General features: G+C 39.0%; 1 protein-coding gene across 1 annotated transcript; it reads right to left on the bottom strand.

Annotated features, from left to right (window-relative positions):
• Positions 1-4,178: 4,178 nt before the first annotated feature.
• Positions 4,179-5,412, bottom strand: LOC131432483 (cytoplasmic dynein 2 light intermediate chain 1). The gene is made up of 2 exons (XM_058598788.1): positions 5,133-5,412; positions 4,179-5,070 (listed from the first exon to the last, which is right to left on the bottom strand). Exons 1-2 carry the CDS (start codon positions 5,280-5,282, stop codon positions 4,186-4,188), a joined length of 1,035 nt encoding a protein of 344 aa, XP_058454771.1. The 5' UTR covers positions 5,283-5,412; the 3' UTR covers positions 4,179-4,185.
• Between the last annotated feature and the right edge of the window lie 12,420 nt (positions 5,413-17,832).

Genomic DNA, 17,832 nt, shown 5'->3' on the forward strand with positions numbered 1-17,832 from the left:
TATTTCAGTGTGCTATTTGCATCCTTCATCAGTTTATTAGTAAAAAAAACTGTGTCATCTGTCATGTGTCGAGTACGAAAACGTCGTCTCAAACTTAGATTCAGAAAAAAGGTTTTGTAGGCACACGAAACGGTACTGACTTTCTTGCGGATCTGATTTGCGTTTCCAGAATCACAGGGTGATGAATAATAAAATTTTCAATATGAGAATTGTGTATTTTTGCTAAGATTGGCAGTTCAATACAAGCCAGTTGTTTTAATAAGATCGACCGCAAATAACTAACTATTAATATTGGTCGATATTACGTAGAAAACTTCAGTGAACCAAGCACACATAATCAGAATGACAGTACTAGCCCGTTTAACCCCCTTTACCAAAATTTGTTTTATAAGTTGTATCTCTGTGTGAAGCTTCTTTCGCAATCCGATAGGAGGCTAATTGCAGTTGATTAAAATCGATTGATGTATTTCGTATTTCTGATTAAACTTTCTTTCACATAAAGAAAGGAGGCTGATCGCAGTTAATCAAACTCGAATAATGGAGAAAGCCATAAAAAGTAAAGTACAAATAGCTTCAATGACCGGACGAATCTTGTTATACCGTTTTACCCCAATTTATTTTATAAGTCGTTTTTCTGGTTCAAAAAGAACCGAAGAAAGCTCACCCAGTGATACAATTTATAAAATACCGTGTTAAAAAGGATTAAACGGGCTAATACTGTCATTCTCATTATGTGTATTTGAAAAACTGAAGTTTTCTACCTAATATGGACCAATATTGATATGGTTCGTATTGAATCTGGGTCTAGATTGCAGATATGGCATTTCACCAGAGTGATAAACGCTAGAGTCAGATTTCTGCCACACCGAGGATGAAAAAACGAAGCACCGCACAAAGAGGAAAGCGCACTTCTTCTCAGTGTCGAATAGACAGCATTTGAGTGTGTGCTTGTGGTTAAAGCAGCTGGCGCGAGTGAAACACATTCTCTTCGCATGAATCGCTCACACGCGCTCTCGTCTAAATACACCCAAGTGACCACTGGCGCGTGATTGCGAGCGAACACTTCTGTGAACTTCAATTAATAGAGAGTAGATCTGGCCTTGCTATGAAAAATTTGCAAGGAAAACCGAAAATTTTACGATAAATTGTTTTATTTTGCTGATTTTGCGTGTCCACGCTTCATCTACGAAAACCATCCAGCAGAGTGCTCACCGGCGTGTACACCTCTGTGAAAGTATCTGCATCCACCTCAGAGAATTTATTAGCTAATGCTCTAGCACTTTGGTGCGATTCAGTGGAAGAGGTAAAAGGAAATAAACAAACGCACTCATGATGCGTGCACACTTACACAACATTGGTGTATAAATGTGAAAGAGAAGAGCTCTCGTTGAAGTTGTCAGTGCGAGGGGAGAAATTTTGCTTGCTCTTCGTCACACAGAGGAGATGGACATCTCTGCTAGATTGTAGATCAATTTTTATCAAAAGACTCAGTTATAGAATGAACAGGGGGTAAAACGGTATAACAAGATTCGTGCGGTCATTGAACCTATTTATAATCTTATTTCTAGTTCTTTCTTCATAATATCGATTGATTTTCATCAACCGCAATTAGTCTCCTTTCGGAATGCGAAAGAAAATTAAACCAATGATATAACTTATGAAATAAAATGGGGTAAAAAGTGTTAAGCAAGCTACTATTGTCATCCCCATTCTGTTTTATTGGACCACAGATGTTTTGTACGTAATATGAGCCAATATTGATAGATCGTATTGAATCTGTTTTTGGATTGTAAATCATATTTCAACTGAATATTATACATAGAAAAGAAATGGGGTAAAACAGTACAACTGTCAAAAATGTGTGCAATCGATTTGTTGGACTTTTTTACATCAGAAACACTCTATTCGCTCTTCTGCAAGTATTTCGATTTTATGTGGTATAGTTAAGCTTGAATACCATAACAGTTCGGCTGAAAAGTTCGTATCGTTTAATAGAAACACACATTTTTTTGGCAAAATTCGTTTTTATTATTCAACATAATTGCCATCAGAGACGATACAGCGATTATAGCGATCTTCCAACTTTTCGATACCATTTTTGTAGTACGATTTGTCCTTTGCCTCAAAATAGGCCTCAGTTTCAGCGATTACCTCTTCATTGCTTCTAAATTTTTTACCAGCGAGCATTCTCTTGAGGTCTGAGAACAGGAAAAAGTCACTGGGGGCCAAATCTGGAGAATACGGTGGATGAGGGAGCAATTCGAAGCCCAATTCGTTCAATTTCAGCATGGTTTTCATCGACTTGTGACACGGTGCATTGTCTTGATGAAACAAAACTTTTTTCTTCTTCAAATGAGGCCGTTTTTTTTTTAAATTTCGTCCTTCAAACGCTCTAATAAAGCTATATAATAGTCTCTGTTGATGGTTTTTCCTTTTTCAAGGTAGTCGATGAAAATTATACCATGCGAATCCCAAAATACAGACGCCATAACCTTACCGGCCGATTGTTGAGTCTTTCCACGCTTTGGGTTCGATTCATCGCGTGCAGTCCACTCAGCTGACTGTCGATTGGACTCCGGAGTGAAGTGATGGAGCCATGTTTCGTCCATTGTTATATATCGACGAAAAAAAGCAGTTTTATTTCGATATAACAGCTCCAAACACTGCTCAGAATCATCAATTCGTTGTTGTTTTTGATCGATTGTGAGCTCACGCGGCACCCATTTTGCACAAAGCTTTCTCATATCCAAATCCGTTCCTTTGATATCTTTAGGGTGTCAGCTATCTCGATCAACTTCACTTTACGGTCATTGAAAATCATTTTGTGGATTTTTTTCACGTTTTCATCGGTAACAGCCTCTTTTGGACGTCCACTGCGTTCATCGTCTTCGGTGCTCATATGACCAGTACGGAATTTTGCAAACCACTTACGAATTGTTGCTTCGCCCGGTGCAGAGTCTGGATAACACTCATCAAGCCATTTTTTGGTATCGGCGGCACTTTTTTTCATCAAAAAGTAGTGTTTCATCAACGCACGAAATTCCTTTTTTTTTTCTTTTTTTTCACAATAACAAAAGAAGCTTCACTCAAAATGCAATATCTCACAAACTAATAATCAGACAGCTGTCAAATTTATACACGTATCTTTTGAAGGTTGTTACTAACTGAAAATGGTATGGATTTAATTCTAGTGGCGCCTTCTCATAGAAACGATACGAACTTTTCAGCCGATCTGTTACAGTACAAAAGGGGATCTTGAGGTAAACTGAACATGATAGCATTTCGTGCTGTCCTAAATACATGAAAAAGATTTCTCTGACCATCCAGCGATAACAGGGTTGTGAAGTGTAATTTGTAAACCGTTATGCAAGTGATGTCGTGAATAAAGGGTAAAAACTCCAGATGACAATAACAACTGGTTTTGGCAATACCCAGTTCATTTTCCAGAAACTCCAGTGATAATCTTTAAAAACGTCAAAATTAAACTTTCCACTTTTGCAAAAAAATGTTATGATAAAGGCGTCATTACTTCACTAGGTGGATTAAAACAATTTTTTGTTAATCGTTTTCTTAAAACGTGCTAATTCTTCTGTAAAATTCTACTCTATTCAGTAGTATTCCTTGAATCGTTGGCTAGATCAAATATATAAATGAAACTAAAAAAGTTTGCAATCGACCCAAATTAAATAACAAACAGAAGAACTGAAGAAAATTTGACGATAGTTGTTTTTTGTTTTATCCCAAATTTGTGAAACTCGGCTCAGCGATTTAGATGCTTTTTACCTCCAGGTGGCTGTATCAACAACACATAATCCAAGCGTTTTTTTTTGGAAAATGTTTTATATCACTCTGGAACAAAAAAAAATGTTTTTCAATTATTTGTGCTCATATTTGTATGAAATCATCTATTTTCTTATTCATTTCCCGGAAGAATGTTCATGTGAACAAAAAATATGAATCGAGAATGAAACAACAGGATTCGTAGTGTCAGTAGAATCGTAGCACCAGCCATGCAATGGTTCTGTACGCTCTGAATCGGCTGCGAAGTCTGTTGTAACAGAAGGTCAAATTCCACAACAGGAATGTAATACCAAGGCTTTGGCTTGAATGAAATATGTCTATTGTCTGGTCTAATATTTCTTCATGAAAAAATAAAATTTAGACATCGTATACCAGTATATTCGTTTATTGCACTGCTTCAAATTTCATTCTGATTTCAGTATCCTTCAGAAGTCGTAAAAGTTCCTCATCTTTTTGTGCTCTCAGTTCATCGATAACGCTTTCCTTAAAACCGATGTCTTTCGCCGGATCATCCGGTATAGCAACTTTGTCCGTTTCAATTTGTGGTATTTGTGCGCTGTAATTGATTCCAATTCGTTCCGAGTTGGTTGGCATTACACCGATCTTTTCCCATGAATCACCGCCAAACGGAATCACTATCGGTCCGTTATGATCTGTTGTCGTAGTTTTGAAAGGATTAGAAGGACTTCCAAATCCCAAATGATTCATCGTGTCACGAGTTATTTTCGATAAAGCAGCATTCTTTATGGTATAGAAAATCAGTGCTGCTCCAATCGCATGGGCGATCGATCTCAGACATCGGCACACGTGCTTTTTAATTTCTGAATCCAAACTCTGAAAAAGGTCATACTTTCCGCCAACAATTACTACTGGGAAAGGAACAATTTCCAGTGTACTTATGTCTTTATGATCGGGGCCAATCTTTTGTTTCATCAAATCCAACATTGTAACCAAATCAGATGAAGGGCAATTTTTGTTGATAGCCTGTTTCAGTCCATTGAGGGCACATTCAAGATCAGTCCAAAGACGATCTGGTTGGAACAAATCCAGTACTATGACAGCGGAAAACGTGAGCAACCCGTTCGACCGAACGGGTACTTCGATAAGCTGATTAGAATTAACTAAGCTACCGAGTTCCCACACATTACAGATATTTTTCTGGGCTCCTTGTCCGGCAGCAGTTCGACGTCCAAATGAGTACTCTAATGCCAGAGTAGGTCGAGGAACATCATCTCGATCTAGAAACTTATTGATTAACGTAGATTTACCCTGCAAAGAAGGAAATTTTGATCATGCTATACAAAATAATAACAATAAAAAAGACGTCCTACCGCTCCCTTGCTTCCGAGAACCAAAATAGTCCTTTCATTGGGCCCCATCGTTAAACGTGATTCGTTCTTCATCTGCTCGGCAACCAATTTTATTGCAATATCCTGAATCGTCTCGCTGGCATCAACCTCCATCGAGTTGAGCTCGCTCATTTCCTGCTGTCTTTGCTAAACTTTAATCACAATACTGAGTGCACTTTTGAAAATTGAAAATCACTATAAAATCCTTGATCCGAGGCTAAACATGTAGAACATGTATTGAATGGCGTCCTTATCGACCGGCATAAAGTTTGCACGTACAGCTGTCATAGCAACCAAATACTGAAACTAGAGTGTACCCTACCCAAAGAGGAATAGACTTCTCGAGGTAGTGTTCGATATTTACCGATTTGTTACACGATACTGCACTGCATATAGTCAGGTGGTAAATTTAAGGACGTTTCGAGTATTTCCTTCACGTTTAGTGGATAGAACTCGGTCCTTGAAAAAGAAGTAATCTCACTAGTGCTATGTCGTTACACTAGTCATGCTATTGCAGGGGCGGTGTAAGACCTATTGAGAGTGTACTGAACTCCACACCTGGAAAATGTCTGGGTGTGGAATTCCACGACTGGAAATGCGGTTTTTCTCTTCCCTTCAACAGTTACTTGAGTTCAGACAAAGTTTAGAGTGATTTGCCCCTTAAATTCGAATTAATGTTGTGATACTAAAAATGTTGAACAGGTTTGGGATTCAGCCAGTTTTTCAAGCAATGCTTTAAATGCTTTAAATACTTAAAAGGAATATTGTCATAACATAATTAAATTATTCGATAAATGTTTGAAATCGACGAGATCGACAACACAGCCTAAAATAGTGTTGTGTTTAGAATAACAATAGCAACAACCGTAGTTTGAACAAGCATTTTAAAACATGTAGGGGAAAGTAGTATAAAGCGTCTCTGCTGACTAAAACGCCCCTTTCTTTTTTAAGCGTCAAAACTTTTCTAAGCAAAAGTTTTATCACTAACACTCTTTTCGTAGGAACTTTTTGCTATGTGATTATGGCAGTTGTTGTCTGTTGAAAAATACGAAGGAACTGAAAATGACATTAGACATCTTTTCGATGTAAACATTTTATCATTATACAACGTTTAATAGTAGGTTGGTAATAGGATATACCCAAGTAACAATTTTTGTTACGCTAGCTTGTTTGTGACTAGTTTGCAACCAGATATTTGAGTGATTGTTACTAACATCTAACCACTTGCATGACTCAAAAAACGCAGTTTTCTAAAGGGTGATTTTTTAAGAGCTTGAGAACTTTTTTAAACAATAAAACGCATAAAATTTGCAAAATCTCATCGGTTCTTTATTTTAAACGTTAGATTGGTACATGACATTTACTTTTTGAAGATAATTTCATTTAAATGTTGACCGCGGCTGCGTCTTAGGTGGTCCATTCGGAAAGTCCAATTTTGGGCAACTTTTTCGAGCATTTCGGCCGGAATAGCCCGAATTTCTTCGGAAATGTTGTCTTCCAAAGCTGGAATAGTTACTGGCTTATTTCTGTAGACTTTAGACTTGACGTAGCCCCACAAAAAATAGTCTAAAGGCGTCAAATCGCATGATCTTGGTGGCCAACTTACCGGTCCATTTCTTGAGATGAATTGTTCTCCGAAGTTTTCCCTCAAAATGGCCATAGAATCGCGAGCTGTGTGGCATGTAGCGCCATCTTGTTGAAACCACATGTCAACCAAGTTCAGTTCTTCCATTTTTGGCAACAAAAAGTTTGTTAGCATCGAACGATAGCGATCGCCATTCACTGTAACGTTGCGTCCAACAGCATCTTTGAAAAAATACGGTCCAATGATTCCACCAGCGTACAAACCACACCAAACAGTGCATTTTTCGGGATGCATGGGCAGTTCTTGAACGGCTTCTGGTTGCTCTTCACTCCAAATGCGGCAATTTTGCTTATTTACGTAGCCATTCAACCAGAAATGAGCCTCATCGCTGAACAAAATTTGTCGATAAAAAAGCGGATTTTCCGAATGGACCACCTAAGACGCAGCCGCGGTCAACATTTAAATGAAATTATCTTCAAAAAGTAAATGTCATGTACCAATCTAACGTTTAAAATAAAGAACCGATGAGATTTTGCAAATTTTATGCGTTTTATTGTTTAAAAAAGTTCTCAAGCTCTTAAAAAATCACCCTTTACTAGTTGTTAAGTCGGCTAAATATAAGTTTTCGTTACCTTATAATGCAATACTGAAATAACTTATCTTTTCATAACTTAAAAATAACTTGTTTTCAAGTAAACTAGTTGAAATTTAGTCACCAACGACATTATAAACATTGAATGAATCCAGAATAATTTTCTATCGTCAATAAAAAAGCAGAAGAGTACTTTAAATCACAAACTTGATACAAGGTACACATTTCACAACGATTTTAAAACTGTCGAGCGGAATTCAATTTTACGCAACTATTTTTTTATGCGCCTTCAATCTAAATCTGTTTATAAATATATAAAAAATAAATAACAAAATAACCCTATGTCCAAAATGCTCAAAATTATTCCAAATAGAGTGATTTCTCATCATTTTAAATTCATATATCATGAGAATTATGATATTATCACAATCGATGTTCAATCCCTATATTATTTTCTTCGTGTTTATGACAGTGCATAGAACAAAAATGACTATTCTGCCTTTCACTATTTTCGGCAAAAAGTAGTTTTGAAAAAAGTAATATCCTGGTTTTATTTATGTTTCATACACTTCTTGAGACTCCATATTGTGGTCGCCATATTCAAGCCAACAAAGGTTGCTTTTTCATTCGTAACCGAATGTTCGAAGTGAGCACACGCGTTTTTTTAACAATCGACATCGGTAAGACGAAGGTGCCTATCACAGCAGAGGCTGTAGTATAGGCATTAAATAAAAGTGATAAAAAGTAGCATCCCCGCAAGTGAGTTCTGTCTGTGCACCGGTTTTGTATCGGTATCGACAGTAGACGCTATTGTGCTATCCTCGGGCAGCAGTTATTTCTATTGTTTGCTACCCGCATCGCAGCAGCCAAATCCTGAGTCAAGGTCACGCTGAAGCACAACGAAGGAGTGAAGGAGCAACTCACCTAACAGCTTACCGTGACATACTGTTAAGTATTTTCTCAAACTTTTTCTTTCAACTTTTACTATTCATATATTTTCTTTTCATTTTATTTCTTTCTTTCTCATTTCAAGTGCGGGAGACTTCTTTACTCCCGCACTTTAAATATGAATATTGATGACAGTGGGGGTGTCTCGGAGGAGGGCGAAGCTGAACGAATGAACGAAGAACATTTAGAGGCTGAGTTTGCTTCCGAGATGCCATCTACCCCTCCTATACCATCTCCCCCTCCGATACCATCTCCCTCTCCAATGCCATCTCCCTCTCCGATGCCTCCATCTCCCTCTAAGATATTGCCTGCTCGCCAAAAAGTTTACCAAGACGATGGCTCGGGGGGTCCGTGGGTGGTATACTTCCGGCCCAAATTAAAGTCTCTCAGAGTTTTAAATATTGCTCGGGACCTGGAAAAACATTTCTCGGCAATAAAAACAATAGATAAGGTTTCGCCAAACAAGTTACGCGTTGTTGTGTCCGACCTGAAGCAAGCAAACGAGATTGCTACCAGCGAGTTGTTCACGAAGGAGTACCGCGTGTACGTCCCGTCTCATGTGGTGGAGATCGACGGTGTGGTCCGTGACGAAAGTCTGACAATCGAAGATCTGATGAAGGACGGGGTAGGCCGTTTCAAAAACCCCGACCTTCAACCAGTGAAAATTTTGGAGTGCAAGCAATTGCACTCCAAATCGATAGATGGTAAATTTTACCAATCGGACTCATTTCGCGTGACTTTTGCCGGATCTGCACTTCCAAATTATTTGGTAGTGAGTGGAGTTCGTCTACCTGTTCGGCTGTATGTACCGCGGGTAATGCATTGTACAAGCTGCAAACAGCTAGGTCATACGGCAACCTATTGTTGCAACAAACTGCGATGCGGCAAATGCGGAGAGGCCCATGAGGACGATCTCTGCAGAAGAGCAGTGGAAAAGTGTTGCTACTGCGGGGAGAATCCTCATGATCTTTCGGTGTGCCCTACGTACATACAGCGTGCGGAGAAATTGAAGCGATCCGTGAAAGAACGTTCCAAACGTTCTTATGCGGAAATCTTAAAAAGAACCACTCCATCGACCCCTGAGAACCCGTTTGCAATCTTGCCAGTTGAAGAGGATACCTCTGACGACCCAGGCGAAGGACCTTCCTACACACAGGTTGAAGGAAGCAGGAAAAGACAAAATCTGGCTTCTCCCAAGCTTCCTCGTAAAGGCCTCAGACTGTCCTCTTCGTCACAAAAGAACCAAACGGAAACAAAAAGTGCTGACTCAAAACCGAAGCAAACACCTCCTGGGTTCAAAAAACTTAGGGATGATAAGGAGTACCCAGCACTTCCTGGGGCATCAAAAAACCCGAATGACCCCAAAGCACAACCAGAAAATCCAACAAACGCTGGATTATTGAAATTTTCTGATATCGTGGACTGGATATTAACAGCCTTCAATATTACTGATCCTCTGAAAAGCTTCCTAACTGCTCTACTGCCAACAGTAAGGACATTTTTAAAACAGTTGACTGAACAATGGCCCCTCCTTGCAGCGATCGTATCTTTTGATGGATAATTTACCACTGAGAATCGAAGATATGATCATTGTGCTTCAGTGGAATTGCAGAAGTATCATCCCAAAACTTGATTCTTTCAAACACTTAATACATACTCATAATTGCGATGTATTCTCCTTGAGTGAAACTTGGCTTACTTCTAACATCAACCTCGACTTCCATAATTTTAACATAATCCGCCTGGACCGAGAAGACTCTTATGGAGGGGTACTTTTAGGGATTAAAAAGTTCTATTCATTTTATCGTATTAACCTCCCCTCGACACCGGGAATTGAAGTTGTTGCTTGCCAAATTGCTTGCCAAAGGCAAAGATCTATGTATAGCTTCTATCTACATTCCTCCCAGAGTCTCGATAGGGCATCGTCGGCTTGCAGACATCATAGAACTTCTTCCTTCACCGCGGCTGGTTTTAGGGGACTTTAACTCGCATGGTACAGGATGGGGCTGCTTATATGATGATAATCGTTCTTCGTTAATCCAAGATCTGTGTGACAACTTCAATTTGACAATTCTAAACACGGGAGAAATGACACGGAACCCTAGACCGCCAGCACAACCAAGTGCGCTGGATTTATCCCTTTGCTCGACTTCGCTACAGTTAGATTGCAAGTGGAAGGTAATCTGTGATCCTCACGGTAGCGATCACTTGCCGATCATAGTTTCTATCACCAACCGTGGAAGACCATCGGAAACAATCAATGTTTCGTACGATTTCACACGAAACATTGATTGGAAACGTTACGCGAGCTCGATGTCTGAGAAACTAGAAACATCACAGGAGCTTCCTCCGGAGGAAGAGTATACATTTTTGGCTGGCTTGATTCTTGACACCGCAATTCAAGCTCAGACGAAATGAGTACCTAGCGCGCAAACTAGTATGCGTTCTCCCAACCCATGGTGGGACAAAGAGTGCTCAGAGCTGAAAACGAAAAAAGCTTCAGCCTTCATCTCGTTTAGAAGGAACGGAACTCCAGATAATTATCGGAAATACGCGGCGTTAGAATTTCAAATGAAAAGTCTGATTAAAGCTAAGAAACGCGGTTACTGGCGAAGGTTTGTTGACGGATTAACGAGAGAAACAGCAATGAGCACTCTTTGGAATACGGCCCGTCGCATGCGCAATCGAAATCACGCGAACGAAAGCGAGGAATATTCTAACCGCTGGATATTTGATTTCGCTAAGAAAGTATGTCCTGATTCTGTTCCGGAACAGAAGATATCCCGCGTCGCGACATTGAATACAAACGAAACACCGTTTTCGATGGTAGAGTTCTCACTTGCGCTCTTGTCGTGTAACAATAGAGCCCCGGGGTTAGACAGAATTAAATTCAACTTGTTGAAAAATCTGCCCGATTCTGCCAAAAGGCGCTTGTTGAATTTATTCAACAAGTTCCTCGAGGGTAATATTGTCCCACACGAATGGAGAGAAGTGAGAGTTATTACTATTCAAAAACCTGGAAAACCAGCCTCCGATCACAATTCGTATCGGCCGATTGCTATGCTTTCCTGTATTCGGAAATTGTTGGAGAAAATGATTCTCTTCCGTCTAGACAATTGGGTCGAAACAAATGGATTGCTTTCAGGTACACAATTTGGGTTCCGCAGGGGCAAAGGAACGAACGATTGTCTAGCGTTGCTCTCAACAGAAATTCAAATGGCATTTGCTCGTAAAGAACAAATGGCATCAGTTTTCCTCGACATCAAGGGGGCATTCGATTCAGTTTCCATTAACGTTCTATCTGAGAAGTTGCATCAGCATGGTCTTTCACCAGTTTTGAACAACTTTTTATATAATCTATTGTCCGAGAAACACATGCATTTTGAGCATGGTGATTTGACGACAAAGCGATTCAGTTACATGGGTCTTCCTCAGGGCTCATGCTTAAGCCCCCTTTTATACAACTTTTACGTAAATAACATTGATGAATGTATCAACACATCTTGCACGCTAAGACAACTTGCCGACGACAGTGTTGTGTCTATTATAGGACCCAAAGCTGCCGATCTCCAAGGACCATTGCAAGATACCCTCGACAACTTGTCGACATGGGCTTTTCAAATGGGTATCGAGTTCTCTACGGAGAAAACTGAGCTGGTTGTATTTTCAAGGAAGCGAGAACCTGCGCAACTACAGCTTCAACTAGGGGGTGAAACCATAGCTCAGGTTTTCACATTTAAATATCTCGGGGTCTGGTTCGATTCCAAAGGTACCTGGGGATGTCACATTAGGTATTTGAAACGAAAATGCCTACAGAGAATCAATTTCCTTCGTACAATAACCGGAACTTGGTGGGGCTCTCACCCAGGAGACCTGATCAGGTTATACAAAACGACGATATTGTCAGTAATGGAATATGGATGTTTCTGTTTCCGCTCCGCTACGAATATTCATTTCATTAAACTGGAAAGAATTCAGTATCGTTGTTTACGTATTGCCTTGGGTTGCATGCAATCAACCCATACGATGAGTCTTGAAGTGCTGGCGGGCGTCTTACCGTTGAAAAACAGGTTCTGGGATCTCTCATATCGACTGCTAATCCGATGCGACATTTTGAATCCGATGGTGATAGAAAACTTTGAAAAGCTCGTCGAGCTTAATTCACAAACCCGTTTTATGTCCTTGTATTTTGACTACATGGCTCAGAATATAAATCCTTCTTCGTTTGTTCCCAATCGTGTTCATTTTGTGGATACTTCTAATTCTACTGTGCTTTTCGACACATCCATGAAAGAAGAAATTTGTGGAATCCCGGATCCTGTACGCCCTCAAGAGATCCCAAAAATTTTTAATAATAAATTTAAAGAAGTCGACTGTAATAAAATGTTTTACACTGACGGATCATATCTAGACGGGTCCACTGGCTTCGGTATATTCAATGTAAATTTCACCGCTTCCTATAAACTCAGTGATCCAGCTTCAGTTTACGTCGCAAAACTAGCTGCAATTCAGTATACCCTTGAGATCATTGACACTCTGCCCACAGATCACTACTTCATTGTATCGGACAGTCTCAGTTCCATTGAGGCTCTCCGTTCAGTGAAGCCTGGAAAGCACTCACCGTATTTCCTGGGGAAAATACGGGAACAATTGAGTGCTTTATCTGCAAAATCATACCAGATTACCTTGGTTTGGGTCCCCTCACATTGTTCCATACGGGGCAATGAGAGGGCGGACTCGTTAGCCAAGGTGGGCGCACTAGAAGGTGATATCTATGAAAGACCAATCTGCTTCAATGAATTTTTCAGTTGCTGTCGTCAGAAAACTCTAGCTAGCTGGCAGAATACATGGAATAGTGGAACTCTGGGACGATGGTTACACTCAATAATCCCACAGGTATCGACGAAAGCTTGGTTCCGGGGGTTAGACGTGAGCCGAGACTTTATTCGTGTAATGTCAAGGCTCATGTCTAATCATTATATGTTCAGCGCGCATCTCCGTCGTGTGGGGCTCGCTGAGAGTGGTGTCTGCGTTTGCGGTGAGGGTTATCATGACATCGAACATGTTGTTTGGACATGTGTCGAGTATTGTGATGCCAGGTCCCAACTCATAGGTTCCCTTCGGGCCCGAGGTATACCACCCTTCGTACCAGTCCGCGACGTCTTGGCAACTCGAAATCTTCCTTATATGACTCTCATCTATAACTTCTTGAAAACTATCAATGCTCAAATTTAGTGCTCTCCCTATCTCTTTCTCGTCTACAGCTCTACCGCACTCTTCTTTACGTTGCTGGAAGTATGGCCTGTGTAAACGATGCTTCGGAGCATGCACCTGCCTTGAACTGACTGAGTTGCTGGAAGCTACCCAAAAACGTCACATCAACGTCAGAACACACCAACGAAGCATCCCAATCCAGAATAATCTCTTCATTGCTACAAGCTGAAAAACATGAAGATTCATCGAACGCAAAATGTGTCTAAAAGATGTATGCCACAAACCAATGATGTATTCAAATTTCAATTCAATACTGTGTAGGTCCCACCCTCCCTATGTCCCCTTACTAACTGGGGAGTATGCCGCCCCGTAATACGGCATCCCTTTCTCTCTCCCTAACAACAAGACAATCGGCCACGTTAAGCTAAAGCAAATGAGCCTAATAAAAATTTTATTTGAAAAAAAAAAAAAAAAAAGGTTGCTTTGTTTGCATTTTCGTTATCATAAAGTTGGGAATTCCTACCGATAACTATCTGAATCAATGAAGAAATTATATATTATAATCTTATAATATCTAAGTTATTGATATATCAATTCACAGTAACGATTCACATATACGTTAAAGTATTTATAATGGTTTCGCAACGGAAAATAAACCTTTTTTCAACTAGTGACTAAAAACATAGCTGTGAATAAAGATATGGTAGAATCAAGTAACGATAACTTACAAATGATAGTTAGTTCAATGTTTACGTTATAAAGAAACACTGCTGTCACCTTGTTTTAACCAGTATAACATAAAAAACATGTTCATGCTCTTGTTGCAACATAGTTGGGTTAAGTAGTATCAAAACGAGTTACGGGTTGCTACTATTGAAGTCAAGTAAACTTATTTTCAACTAGTAGCTAGAAGCATTGTTGTGATTAAAGATATGTTTGGATTAAGTAACGATAGCTTAGAAAATATATTTAATTCAATATGACATATGAGGGCTCCACTACAATTAATTCCATACCATTTTCAGTTAGAACCAACCTTCAAAAGATACGTGTATGAATTTGACAGCTGTCTGATTATTAGTTTGTGAGATATTGCATTTTGAGTGAAGCTACTTTTGTTATTGTGAAAAAAAATGGAAAAAAAAGGAATTTCGTGTGTTGATGAAACACTACTTTTTGATGAAAAAAAGTGCCGCCGATACCAAAAAATGGCTTGATGAGTGTTATTTATTTATTTATTTTATTTCGTCAAGCAAATGTAGACTACATATAAATTGTTTACAATGTTCACTTACATACTACGCATTATTTCTACGACAAAGCTGAGATTTGATTTGATTTTCAGACATAGTAAGGTCAAGATGTTCGCAGTATTGATTGTAATGGCGCATTATTCGATTGACTGGACTGAATTTTGCATAATTTGTTCTAGCTTGTTTTTCTAAAAATAATTTCCTGGAACGTAATTGACGGCTAGGTATATAAAAATTTAATTGCGATAATAATGGAGCTGATTCAATGCGTTGAGAAATAATCCAGACTCTGCACCGGACGAAGCAACAATCCGTAAGTGGTTTGCAAAATTTCGTACTGGTCATATGAGCACCGAAGACGATGAACGCAGTGGACGTCCAAAAGAGGCTGTTACCGATGAAAACTTGAAAAAAATCCACAAAATGATTTTCAATGACCGTAAAATGAAGTTGATCGAGATAGCTGACACCCTAAAGATATCAAAGGAACGTGTTGGACATATTATTCACGAATATTTGGATATGAGAAAATTTTGTGAAAAATGGGTGCCGCGTGAGCTCACAATCGATCAAAAACAACAACGAATTGATGATTCTGAGCAGTGTTTGGAGCTGTTATATCGAGATAAAACTGCTTTTTTTCGTCGATATATAACAATGGACGAAACAAGGCTCCATCACTTCACTCCGGAGTCCAATCGACAGTCAGCTGAGTGGACTGCACGCGATAAACCGAACCCAAAGCGTGGAAAGACTCAACAATCGGCCGGTAAGGTTATGGCGTCTGTATTTTGGGATTCGCATGGTATAATTTTCATCGACTACCTTGAAAAGGGTGACTATTATATAACGTTATTAGATCGTTTGAAGGACGAAATTTAAAAAAAAAGACCCATTTGAAGAAGAAAAAAGTTTTGTTTCATCAAGACAATCTACCGTGTCACAAGTCGATGAAAACCATGCTGAAATTGAACGAATTGGGATTCGAATTGCTCCCTCATCCACCGTATTCTCCAGATTTGGCCCCCAGTGACTTTTTCCTGTTCTCAGACCTCAAGAGAATGCTCGCTGGTAAAAAATTTAGATGTAATGAAGAGGTAATCGCTGAAACTGAGGCCTATTTTGAGGCAAAGGACAAATCGTACTACAAAAATGGTATCGAAAAGTTGGAAGATCGCTATAATCGCTGTATCGCCTCTGATGGCAATTATGTTAAATAATAAAAACGAATTTTGGCAAAAATGTGTGTTTCTATTAAACGATACGAACTTTTCAGCCGAACTGTTAGTTGCGGATTGCTACTTGGATAAAGTGTTATTTCTAAATGTACTAATATATTTTCATGAAGGATGTAGGTATTTATTTGCAATACACCTGAGGAAGAAATGATGAAAATTGATCGATTACAAATCCTTACCGGGACCACAATATTATACGGTGCGAGAAGGGCACATGCTAAACCAGTCCGAGACATCGATTGAAGTCGAAAAATTTGGTAAGAAAGCTATGGTCTGGCAAGCAATTTGTAGCTGCGGTAAGATTTAGAAACCCTTCATCACCACTGCTTCAATGAACAACGAAATATACATCAAGGAATGTTTACAAAAACGACTTCTACCCATGATTCGAAGTCACAAGGATCCTGTTGTCTTCTGGCTAGATCTTGCTTCTTGCCACTACTCGAAAGCAACGGTAGAATGGTATACTACCGAAAATGTCACTTTCGTCCCAAAAGACATGAATCCACCAAATTGCCCACAACTTCGACCAATTGAGGAATTTTGGGCATTAACGAAGGCACATCTTAGGAAACATGTCTCGGCAGCCGAAACCATTCAACAGTTCGAAAAAGATTGGAAAAAAGTGTCAAAACTGTCTGTACGGAATTTAATAAGGAACGTTCGCATAAGATGGTGCGCCAGCTAGTCTACAATGGCTAAGTAGCAAATGTTGAGAATAATATTCTGTTGTTGTAGTCTAAAATTATCAGTATATCGAATAAAATTTGAATATCTAACACTTGTGAATTATTTACAGCGAAATCAAAGTGCGTCCATACTTTCTTTACCTTTACTCTTTACCTAACTTTTAGCAGTGCTAATGTTTCTATTCGTGGCTGAAACATGCAAATAAATAAGGCCATATCTTTGATATATTGCAATTAGTCTTTTGTTATGTCTGGGATGATTTGTCAGAAGGCCGTAAGAGCAAGTGAAATTATAAAGATTTTCTTGGGTTTCACAATTCTGTTTGAAAGTCGAAAGTTTCGGGTATAATTTTATGCAAAGAGTTGAGTGATAAACGTGGACACCACTTGGTAATTAATAGAATAGAAAGTGAACAAAGAGAGACTGACACTCGCTCTTACGGCCTTTTGAAAAATCAACCGAGATGTGGCATACCACTGATTTGTTGTGAGGGAAATGAATAATCTGAGAATGTGGTCGTTTTGAAAAATGTATTTTTAATAATCAATTTTCATCACTTCAGCCAGAATCATTAGACATTATGTTTCTCAGTAATGCAACAATGACGCTGTATACCATGAAACACCCACATTTTCGAAAAAAATATTTTAACACATTTAAAAATATCTCAATATTTTAACACTATCTTATTACCGGCTTTGTCGATAACACCATAGATAGGAACAAATAGGGCTATTGTACCAATTGCCATCTCATTAGTAGAGTCGCAATAAAATTTTACCGATTACTCGACTTTCAATCAACGAATTATGATAACAACGGATACAATATCTTTGCTTCGGCTCTAAGAAGCAATACCGCAGAAAAAATAGTTCAAAAATTGTTCAATGCTGCTCTTATAGCGACACGGAAACTCGAAACGAATGCACCTATTTTCATCTTACCGTGAACATCAATCTATCGAACAGAGACAACAGATCTCACTCTAACTAAAGGTTTTCGTAGATGAGATTACTAGCGGACCCCTGCACACTTCGCAGCGCAATAATATTAGATTAGATATAGAGAATCAAAACTACTTATCCATTTTAATGATTATTAAAGGAAAAAAATCATTATAATGCTCTATGACAGTGGCCCCAACCTTTTTATATAGCGGACA

This window comes from Malaya genurostris, chromosome 2, assembly GCF_030247185.1.
Source record: "Malaya genurostris strain Urasoe2022 chromosome 2, Malgen_1.1, whole genome shotgun sequence".
Classification (NCBI taxonomy): domain Eukaryota; kingdom Metazoa; phylum Arthropoda; class Insecta; order Diptera; family Culicidae; genus Malaya; species Malaya genurostris.